We start from the raw sequence: 12,327 nt of genomic DNA, 5'->3' as shown, positions 1-12,327 counted from the left end.
TGGATATAGAAAGAGGATAAAGGCAGGGAATTGATATAGAAAAATAACATATTTACTATTGCCCTTTTATAATCATCAACCAAACGTTCTCTCTCCAAAAGAACCCACACCATTCCTCCAAAACTCCATTTTTTAAGCATAGTTTCCTTCCATCTTCCCCCTAACTCTTTCATTTTTCCCATTTTAATTTCACAAATTACTAACAAATTAATACTCCATCATCAAATTATCATCGATTATAGGTTTTTTTTTATGTTTCCTTCTTGATTTGTGGGGGGTGTCACTCGTTAGTTGCTGCCTTTGTTAACCACTGTTGTGGTGGTGGTGGTGGTTGTTGCTCTGCGTGGTGGCACTACTTGATGGAGTTGTCTAAGGTTGAAGATGATGGGTAGAATGGTAATTAGACACGAGAAGGATTAATCCTCATTCTTTATACCTGCTCCCCCCAATTACAAGATTCAAGGGATAAGAAGCAATTTAATCCCTATCCCATCCTACTGAAAAATTCAATTCCTTGTAAACAAACATGGGACAAAAGTAAGGAGAGATACCTTCTATCCCTTTTACCAAACAGCCGGCAATATTCTCAAAATGAGCCTTTCTACCTACAACTGTTTCAACAGGTAAACTTTTTGTTTTTTTTTCTTTAATTTATCTCTTCCCACCTAATCACCTCCTTTCATGGGAACTCCTCCATCACCACCATGGGTACCACTCCTCATCCCCCCCCCCCCAACCTCTAAACTAAACTAGCCCTAAGGGCATGCCATGCCATGTCATGTCCAAACCCTCCATCACCACCATGGGTACCACCCCTCACCCCCACCTCCGAAACCCAAAGGGCCTGCCATGTTCACACCCGAAACCACGACCTAACCCCCAACCCGAAAACCCGCCTAAATTGGAAGGAGAGGGAAGTCAGCCGATGTCTAGGAATGGCAGTGACAAGTCGACAACCCACGAAAACCACCCGATTTTGCTGATTTGTGGGTTGTATTGCGAATTATGGGATATCGGGATTGTTGTTGGGCTAATTTGTGCGTGGATGGTATTGTGTATTGGAGGTTGTGGCTGTCGGGATTATTGTTGGCCGGCGGTGGGTTGATTGTCCAACGGGAGAGAGTAAGATGCTAAAATTTGTGGGGTATGATGAAATGGATTTTTGCTTGTGATTCTTGTGAATCAAAGTCCGCCAATGAAGGGGAGAGAGTTGGACTCAGTGAGTCCAACGTTTTGGCTTTGTGTTTGTTGCAGTGGTGATTATGATAGTTGTGGACTTGTTATTGTCAGTGGCGGATCCAGGATTTTCGAGATAGAGTGTCACCATCAATTATTGATCATTTGTGAAAGTACAATTTTTTTTTTCCATGTCTCGTTCATAATTAATTTCAATCCAAAAATTATATATATATATATTTCATCAAATTGATTTCAATCCAAAAATAGGACACAAAAATTCATACCACAACCAAATACAGTACTTAAGAATTCAATTTTACAAGTCGAAAATACTACAAATAACATGTTATAAACAAATGGTACAATAAAATTATTATATTGAATTAACTTTATGATTTTTTAGTTAATTGATAAGCTTTATGGGGAAATATTAAAATTGGTTGTACAAATATAAGATATAAAAAGAGAAAAAAAATTATTAAAAAATTATACAAAAAAAAGTGAGATAACTTAAGAGACCAGTTATTAAATAAAACTGGTCTCTTTAATGAAAAAAGTAGCGCAATAGCAGCATCAAAGAGACCTCTTATATAAATAACAGGTCTCTTTAATATTTTAAAAAAACCACAACAAGTAGCAATAGCAGCATTAAAGAGATCGCCTATCTTAATAAGAGGTCTCTTTGATATTGTTTGTTGTTACCAATAGCAGCATCAAAGAGACCACCTATCTATAATAAGGGGTCTCTTTGATATTTTATTTTTAAAAAAAATACTGTGTCACCGGACCCACTATAACTAAAGGTGGGTCCGCCCCTGGTTATTGTTGCCACGGGAAGAAGAGGGAATCAGGGAAGACGGTGGTTGAGTCTAGCTGTTCTGACAAGTGGTTGGGTCCAGCCATTCCGGTGAGTGGCCGTGTCCGGCTGGTGAGCGAGGCAACTCTGACAAGGGAAGAAAGAAGAAGTGTTATTTTTTTGTTTATTCTTTAATTTTAAGAAAAATTATATATAAAACTCAATTAAAATTGTGACACTTGTCAAATTAATTTTTAAAAAGGTTAACAATTCAATCAACCGGTCAATAAATGAAAAAGAACCGGGGTACAAAGGTGGGATTATTTCTGCCTTGTGGAATTTGCAAAGGTTAAATTATTTTGAGAAGATGTGCTAAAAGACCAAAGATAGAATAATTCTTTTCAATTTTGACTTTATTAAATCATATCTTAATCTTAACATTAAAAAAGTGGAAGAATGCAAATCATATCCTTTGGTTCACCCTACACGCGCCTTTTTGCTCATCAGGTACGTTTCTCGCATCCGGTCGGGCACGTCTTCGGGCGCCAACCTTTGCTTCCCTCGCCCGGCCGGGCGGCTCTCTTGGGCCACTGTTTGGACTACGATTGGGCTCCAATTCTTCGGGTCAATCTGGGTTTTCTCTTTGGGTCTTGAATACTCAGTCCAAATGCCTCGGTATCAGATATATCGAGCCCTTAATCACCGGTTCGATGGCTCTAACCGGCCCTGGGCTATAAAAACTGGTCGTGCTTCTCCAATGCTCGTACTTGCTCCATAATATATTGGTAAAATGCTCCAAAAGTGCAAATCCCTGTAAAAGTCAACCAAATCTACGAAAACACTAGAAAATTAAACACCAATTAGTAATAAAAATGGTTCTAAAGAGCCAAAAACACTACTAATTACGACCAAGGGACGGGGGTAAAACACTATATAAAATAGACACATCACCATATATACGAAGTACTACCTCCGTTTCTTTTTAGTTGACACGTACTCCCTCCGTTTTTAAATACTTGCTCCATTTCTCTATGCGTGGAGTTTTTGGAGAAATTGGATAAAGTAATAAAATATGGAGGTAACGGGGTTGGTGGAAGAATAAAAAATTGTAAAAAACCAAAAGTAGTGGAGAGAATTGAAGGAGAGAGAATATGAAATTAATATTGTTGGGTCCATTAAGTGAGAGGAATTAATTAAATATTGTCAAAGCTTTCCAAATAGGGAAATAGAGCAAGTATTTAAAAACGGTCGGAAAAGGAAAGTGGGGCTACAAGTTACCTCACTTGCTTTTTCATTCTCTCTCACTCTCTCTCCTCTCCTTAATATATGTGCTTAAATCAAGCACGTCATTTACAAGTTACCTCACTTGCTTTTTCATTCTCTCTCACTCTCTCTCCTCTCCTTAATATATGTGTTTAAATCAAGCACGTCAACTATATAAAATCGGAGGAATTATAACACAAGACTGCTTTACCAAAATGAACAAAAAATGTAAATCAAAGCAGCAAAACAGGCCTCTATACATATCATGAGTATGACACCAACTCACCAACACACCAGCATATTGAGTAAGAAATTATGAATAGGATAGAACTAGCCAAATCTACACATATCATGCATAAATTAAAAATTGCTGATCAAACTTTAATGCCTTTAACCATAGGCAAATAAATGATGAAAAAGTTAGGATAATGAACTTGCATTTCGTTTTAAAGAGAAATAAAAGAGTATATATCAATATAATATTATAGTTAATGTTGATTAATGCTTAATATTTCCAATTTCATCTTAGAATAATTCCAACATCATCTATCATTTTCTTACAGGAAAAAGTTCTTATTATTCATCATCATAGCAAGCTTGCAGTATAATTTCGCTGGTCACCGAGCCCCTGGGAGCCCTCGATATATCCTTAAACGCGTCTAATTCCACAACATCAGTACAGTTAATAGTCAACCTGTTTAAAACTCTTGAATGTTGCAGCAGATATTTGACAGCTTCAACCTCATAACCTTTATGAAGTCCCTCGACGATGATCTCCTTAAGATGAAATAACACACAAATCGGGACACCTTCAGGTGGTGTCCAACGACCTCTGTCATTAGGATTAACATAGAGACCAGAACAAACCTGAAATAAAAATTTGAAGTACTAATAAGAATGTGATGAACGAAAAAGTTGTTTAATTTCTTGATGTCATAGATCGATCTTACTCAATCAATGTACTACTAACCTTGTTTGCGAGAATAAGGTACTCAAGATTAGGTGTGTACGAAAGGAACTTTGCCAAGAATTCACAATTAATATCACCGGCAACATTCAATTCTAGTTTCATCAACCTTTTGAAGGTTTCTAGTTTTCCTTTCAAGTGAAAGCTCAAGTTCAACCACTGCAATAGCGTAAGCATAGCATCAACATTATCACATCCAACATGTGTGAGTATTGATTAACACAAATCTCTAAATACGAAATTTTTTGATTATTAAAGTGTTTGACAGTCTAATGGTGAATGTTCGTACCTGGATAGTATGGCCGGAAAGTGATAGCACCTTGGCAAATTTGAGCCTATTTAAGAGCATGTATAAATTCATAATATCAGGTATTGATGATTTATTTTTGTTATAAATTGGTTGCCAATCCACATGCGCCTCAACCAAATTACATATACCAGTACTAAAAAGTGAATAAAGGCCTGTCTGATAATCTCTTACCCAAAGGTACTCAAGTCTTGGAGCATTAATCGCGACTCTGTGAACAAGTTTGTAAGATCCTCCTTTAGTGACATCTCCATTATCAACAAATTCCAATCCACATCTCTTTAATGTGGGGATCTGAATAAGTAGATCCAAATCCTGCGATACATGCTTCTTCACATCACGACTTTTGATAAGTAACTCCTCAAGAGAAGGGCATCTAGGTAAGAAATCCTCCAAATGCTGAGTTATAAAAGATTTCAAGATGTTAAGGTGAAGGGTCTTAAGACTAGGAAGCCAGATTGTAGTTGAAGTTTCAAGGTAATCAGTTTTCAACTTCAATACTACTAATGTTGTCGATATGAAAAGGCTTTCAGGTAATGATGCTACTTGATTTTCATGAAAGCAGACCTCAAGGTGCCTCACATCTCGCTCAGCTAACAATCTATTAAGGATGGTTGAGGAGGCAGATGACGATATAGATAGACATAATCTTTCTATACAAGGATAATCATAGCGATTTACCATCTTATTTATATAATTTACTAAACTCTTCTCCATTTGTTGTTTCTCTTGCTCAAATTTATGCTTAATTCGTCGAAAGTAACCATTATCTATATCTAGATTTCCAACCTCAACCCAAATATTCTTCCATTTAGTTGACAAAACTCCAGTTCTCACAACCTCATCACTCGACCGAAGAAGGGACAGAATACGCCAAAGAATTTCATCAGGAAGCCAACTTATCCTATCGATTCCTCTACCTTGTCCTTGAGCGAGTTTCAATTCTTTATTTGGCATGGTGATCTTGCTCGGATATGGAAATTACTTAATGATTGTTAATATTAAACCGAGATAGAAAATTGGGAGTAGACGGTGTAAGCCTCATCTATTAAAGTATTAAGCCAGCATGTTAGATAGGGTGAACTTAACCCTAATACAATAAGGTACTTTACAATGTGAAAAGATGAATACAAGATTAATTAGGAATTCTAAGTGTGCATGATTAACAAAACATAACTTATGACAAACTCATTACCCAATTTTGTAATTACAAATTTATGCTTAATTCGTCGAAATCATGTGTATAAATTTGCATTAATATTAATCAAATTCCAATTAATTCCCACTTCCAAAGTTACAGCCATTCCTGACCAACTCAACTAAAAGCTTAAGCTAATGGTTGAAGTCCAGGAATATGTTTTATACTCTATCACTAATTACAAAAAATGCAAAATTGTCATTAAAAAAAAAAACTTGTACAGCAACTTTAAACCTGCTTTCGATTCATATATAATTCAAAGGCAAAGTTTGAATCTTTCTTTTAATCATCAGATTATAAAATCTAACTCAAATTAGAGCTACAAATAAACAATAAACCTTACAAAAATTGATTTAGGGTCGTCAATCATCATAAATAAAATAAATAAATAAATGTAATTTCCAGTGTATTTAGAATTACAAAAAAAAAAAAAAAAAAAAAAAAAAAAAAAACATTATTGAACTTTTAAAGGTATTAGATTTGTTTAAAAGTGTAGTTTCCATATGAAATTTGCAAACTTTCACTAATACGTCATCAAGTAAAATAGTCGAATTTGTAATTAACTCATAACGAAAATTAAAGAATCAATTTACCCAGATTTTATAAACACTAATAAAATCAAACAAAGAATTGCAGAATTTCAATTAACATTAACAATTAACATCAACAGCTGAAGAAGAATTACGCCGATATTGAGTGCGAGGGATGAGAGATGGAGACAGTAAGTAAATAAGTAGGACTGTGCAATTTTATTTTTATTTTTTTCTTTTTTTTTTTCTTTTTAGGACTGTGCGAGTGTTGTATAGATATGGGGTAATTTTTTTATAGGGCTAATATAAGAGGACTTAGATCAAACCTCAACCTATATTTATGGTCCAACTATGTTAGATCCCGTGCCATGCACGATGATCTTTATATATAGTTATATATTATTGATTGAGAAATATTACGGAGTATAATCATAAATTAGTCAAGAAATAATAAAAGTATGTAATATGTTAATTTGATATTTGAAATTTTAATTATAGCTTCCAATACACAATTAAAACTTAAAACAAAGTAGGCAAAAAATCTAAGGAATATTTTTTATTTTTAAATAGGTTACTAATTATTTAAAAATATTTATTTTTGGTATATATTGCCCAATTTTTTTTTAGAAATATTTGGAATAAATATTTTATTTTAAATATTGTTGTGAAATAAGGGGGAAAGATGAGAGATTGAGAGAGAATTGATCTGTCTATATTATTCCATATATTAGGGGTATATATACACAGAATATAATAAGTAGGGTATGCTTAGATAACAATAAACCCTAGATCTGGAATAATCCGGAAACTTACAAAGAGGATAATGGATATCCACACAATATTTTCATAACACTCCCCCTTGGATGTCCATTATCGAATATTGTGCCTCGTTAAAACCTTAATAGGAAAAATCCAATGGGATAAAAAACTAATTAAGGAAAAAGAGTACAACATTCTTCGTAATACGCTCGAAATGCTGCCTCATTAAAAACCTTACCAGGAAAACCCAATGTGGGACAAAACCATGGTCAAGGGAAAAAGAGTCCAGCGCGTATTTTCTCCCCCTGATGAATACATAACTTGAGATCTTCTAGTGCCGCAACAATGAATCCAATATGTTGTATATCTTCTCATATGCAGTAAAATATCACTCATTGATATGATCTTCGATCCTCCTAAACTGAAATTGCATCTTCAAGTCTTCACGTTAACATGTAAAGTGTCTTCATTTCACCGTACATGTGTTTATCTCTAATATCAATATTTCAAATCTCTGTTTAACAGTTGATTTAAAGGTTAAACTTATGCGGTTATGACTTCTTCTGGAAGTCGTTATTGATGATCATTATTTGATCAAACATTCATTAATAATAATTTGATGAAAAACTTGATATTATTAATGTCATTTTTCAATCTCATATGAATTATAATATAACACATGTAATTATATACGTTAATCATGGTTCTTCTGGACCATAAGAAAACATTCTCACGCATAAGTATTCCATTGATACTCTTTAGATGTTTCATAATTGACACGATAGCTCTCTTACAAATACAAGTAGTAAATCTCATTAACTCTCATATGCTCAACTTCAGGTTGAGATGTCAATGATGTAGTTACATTGAATTTTCAAGAGTTTGTTAGTAATTGCAATATTCAAGAATATAAACTTTGTAGGGCTGGATATTTAAATATGTCATATATAAGTTCTCAGGAACTCATCTTACATGATTCATAACATGCAATTAAATCAGTGTCATCAATAATTATAAGCCCATTGGAATATAAATATCTCTTTCTAATTTTCATCAAAGTTGTAAATATGTCTTACTATACTTTGAATGAACATTCACATAAACGATAGTCATGGTAAGAAACTAATGCATACAATATGAGATATAGAACACATGATAACATATTAACATATTAAACAAAATATACAGTGAGTAATACATCTAACAACTTCATACATATGCAATAAACCATTAACTTATGACTTACATGTACATGAATATAAGACTCAAAATGATGCAAAACACTGTACATTGTGGATTTAAAAATCCATATTTCATTGGACTTCGGGTCCATGATAAACTTATGATCATTTCATTATGTCGGCATCAAAATGTACATATATTTCAGATCTCTTATTCACTAGTCCATTCCATTATGCATATGCATATTATTCATCGGTTCCATTGTGTACCGGTATCATAAAATTCCTTTAACTTACATTTCGCATGCTATTTTACTATGATATCTGAATACATTTCTCATTGGTACCATCATAACTTTCTTACATCATAGGTCATCTATTATAATAATTCAGATATCTATACCACTTTTAGGGTATTTCATACACTAAGGTATTTATATACTATTACACTATTAGTGTCAACTGCACTATCTTGCCAAATATCATATCTATTAGACATATCATTATATATATATATATATATATTAATTGGAACCGATCATACAATCTATACTTTAGGTGTAGTGATTCAAGTATAATTGGCAAGATTCTATCTCAATGTATACACATAATTAATATGACCAAAATGTATCTTCAACGCTATGCAACATGAGTCATAACTGAATACAAATCAAATCATAAATGTGCAACATATCTTGATAATATATATACAAAAGTTGGCATATAACTTTTCAAGCTACTATTATAGGGATCATATTTTTTTTTTTGATTAATTTTTCCAACTTTTGCTAATTCTTCTTCTCCCCCTAAGTTGGTAAAATATCTCATTTATAGGGGCGTCTTATTATATACCAACTTAGTAGACAAATTTGCATTAATAAAATTCACTTCATTAGGAGGATCACAATCAATATTAATTTCACAGAAGATTTGTATTAAACAAGTTTCATCTCTTCTGGAGAACAACTTCAATGAAGAATCATTTCTTCATTAATTTTACATTGCATGTGTATTTATTATATATTACCCTTTTCATAATATCTTCTGAAAACAATGTCAATGGGGAGACATGGGTTGTGCAATTGTACGTTTTTCTTTCTTCTCCTATTTCATATGTGCTGACATATAATAGCCCCAATCAAAAGAATTGTTATACAAGCATAAATCACTTGCTCATAATTCTAGTAGGTGATGATCTTCTGGATCTTTAAGACTTAAATAGTGTATTTGGTGAGCTTCTGATCACTTGATAGTTAACAATAATATTTAAGTTATTTTGGTGAACTTCTGGTCAGCCATTAGTCCTTTATATAAAAAATCAAAACATATTAAATCTTGAAATTTCCATCAATACAAATTATTATAACTCACAATGCAAATATAACTCAATCTCAATGTTACGCCTTGCCATTCAATTCATTTTATATATTTAACATTGAGAAAGCGTCAGCACATTATCAAATGAAACTTCAGGTTTCCATGACGAGTAATTATTATTAAACCCGGATGGCCTAATTTAATTATCACATCTAATCACTTCTCTAAATTTGAACTCTGGTCAGTTTTCAACACTAGTGATCACTTTATTAAACTTACTATGTGCATGGCCATGAATGTGATGTGATGTTAGAACACCAACATGTGTTTCTTTATACAATTGGCAAGACAATTGACTAATTAATATTTTATCTAATAATTACTTATATATACTCTGCTGGAGTTTTGACTATAATCTTGATACATGTTAATCTTGTTGGACATTTCATACTCTTCTTGAACCTTTTACATAATCATGGAACATATGAATTTTACTAAAAGTGATTTTATTCTAAAAATGTAATGAGATTTATCATTTCCTCAAATTTGTCCAATAGATGCTCCATTTCTTTTCCAAAAGTTCTTATATTTTAACTCTATTAGACTGCAACGCTTCAGACGTGTTTTAGGTTCATTAGTAACCGATATTGTCCTTCTGGGACAATAATTTAATTGGAGCATTTATAATTAGTATATGATCAATAATTTATATCCATCTTCAAGATGGTATCATTTAAAAATATTTAAATAATATGCATGTGGCCACTTCTATTAAGTAAATAGTTAATATTTGAGTATAAGTATATTCCAAACTGACCATCAATATATTTTATTATTTATATGCAAGAATTACTTACAATCTCCCCCTAATCCTTGCATATGGGGGTATGGTATGAATCAATCCAACAACCTTTAAAATCCTTTGGCAATGTCATGTATCAAGTAACGTGTTCCTTTTAGCAAAAACATGCTTATATAAAATTATACTTATAGAACACTTATCATGTTCCTCATGCCCAATAACATTCATCTTAAAAAAAAACGAAACCTCTTATATTTATGGGCTTAATAAATATTACAATCATCGTTAAAGACCTCAATACATTACTATAAAAATAATCCATGATGTTTATCCATGATGTTTAATCCATACTCATCATAATCACATAATTTGATCAAATTAAGACTTCTTGAGTAGTTAGCTTAGGCATATTATATAACTAAATATTATGTATACCAGTTAAGAAATTTTCCAAAATATTTTCTCTGCCTTTTTTCTTTTATTCCACTTCACTGTCTAAATATACAAGTGATAACAATACTCCATAACCGTGTCCTTGATTCAAGCCAAGGATTACGTGTGCATAATCAATCTACTCCTAGTTTACATATATTTCATCTAATTATCACTTGGGATTACGTACACCATATTTATCAATATCTCCTAATATGGTGAAGTATATCCTCTAATTTTGAGATATAATTAGGAAATTATATCGTAACAATACTCCATAATAAATCAAAATTAATTTAAATTTCTTTAGCATTAAACATTTAAACCTATGTAAAAACACATGTCATCTACAATACGTAGTATAAGATATAAACATATACCATGAGAAAAATATTATAAATAAAGACTTAGGATCTAGTTTAGATAAATATATTTATAGTAGATTATCATGATGATGAATAATAGATAATCTTAGATTATTAATAATAAACATATCACATAAACATAACAAAATCATGTGATAAAGCTAATTAAGTTTGATAGCAATGAGCCAATGAGTAGGCATAATCACGAAATAAAAACAATAATAATAGCATAATTTGTTTGCTATACTTTATACAAAACCAAATACAAAGTAAACAATTAGAAGCAACAAAACTTATACAAGGTAAAACTAAGATTATTCTTGTAGTCAACCTAAACCAATGGAATAATTCATTCAACCAAATGCAATTCTAATACTTTGTAACATAGTTTATCACATGGATTAACAATCATTATTTTCTCAAAATCACACTTTCTTGATACTCACTCGACTTCAAAGGGAACTAAAGAAGTGATGAAGGAAAAACTCTCAGGTTTATGATAGTATAAAAGTATTCGAGTCTTCATTAAATCCTATAACATATATCTAATGTTCAAACTTTAAGAAGGGTTTAATTAACATCTTATGTATTTTATTGGAACTTATCTAAATCCAAAAATATATAATCTACAACTATTAAAGCAGTTCATAACTAATACACTTGAACACTCTATGATGGTGGTAAACCAGATACAATTGAAAGCAACATGTATACATTAGATCATCACATAATTTGACGGAGATTGATGATGAAACCATCAGCTAATATCATTCTCCAAAATTATAGATATTCAAATAAGACAAATTAGCCGAAACAAAACAATATTAGACATATTCAAAATACGACAACTTAGCTGAAACAAATCAATAGCAATATCCCATATCTAACGAGCTTCATATTTCATTCATCAAAAACAGAGCATATAAATTAATCAAAAACAGAGCATATAAATTAATCAATCACATGACTAGTCTAATACCCTATAAATCTGTAATTAATTAGTTTATTTTAAGAAAGACAATAATCTGACAAATTCAATAAAATATGGAGAAAAGAATATAGGGATACCCGTAAAGTTGCTATTAAACTCGTCTCCTTAGCCGGGTAGGGTTGATTTTGTTTTATCATATATTTTTGCTTGAGACGACACCCAATCGACGAGACAAAGATCAAGAAGGAAGTACAATATATTGCTAAACCTAAATAACTTTCTTGCATACGATGAACTGTC

General features: G+C 32.0%; 1 protein-coding gene across 1 annotated transcript; it reads right to left on the bottom strand.

Annotated features, from left to right (window-relative positions):
• Positions 1-3,814: 3,814 nt before the first annotated feature.
• Positions 3,815-5,469, bottom strand: LOC110723502 (F-box/FBD/LRR-repeat protein At4g26340-like). The gene is made up of 3 exons (XM_021902857.1): positions 4,495-5,469; positions 4,209-4,364; positions 3,815-4,105 (listed from the first exon to the last, which is right to left on the bottom strand). The coding sequence occupies exons 1-3, from the start codon at positions 5,467-5,469 to the stop codon at positions 3,815-3,817; spliced, it is 1,422 nt and encodes a 473-aa protein (XP_021758549.1).
• Between the last annotated feature and the right edge of the window lie 6,858 nt (positions 5,470-12,327).

This window comes from Chenopodium quinoa, unplaced genomic scaffold, assembly GCF_001683475.1.
Source record: "Chenopodium quinoa cultivar QQ74 unplaced genomic scaffold, ASM168347v1, whole genome shotgun sequence".
Taxonomy (NCBI): domain Eukaryota; kingdom Viridiplantae; phylum Streptophyta; class Magnoliopsida; order Caryophyllales; family Amaranthaceae; genus Chenopodium; species Chenopodium quinoa.
This window is presented reverse-complemented; position numbering and strand designations above follow the sequence as displayed.

What these genes read in the sequence shown, in the direction of transcription:
- LOC110723502 (XM_021902857.1), bottom strand. Translation starts at nt 5,469, where the DNA reads ATGCCAAATAAAGAATTGAAACTCGCTCAAGGACAAGGTAGAGGAATC. An exon ending in TTTCCGGCCATACTATCCAG is followed by an intron (nt 4,365 to 4,494) that starts GTACGAACATTC and finishes ACGCTATTGCAG; the next exon opens with TGGTTGAACTTGAGCTTTCA. An exon ending in ACCTTATTCTCGCAAACAAG is followed by an intron (nt 4,106 to 4,208) that starts GTTAGTAGTACA and finishes TTTTTATTTCAG; the next exon opens with GTTTGTTCTGGTCTCTATGT.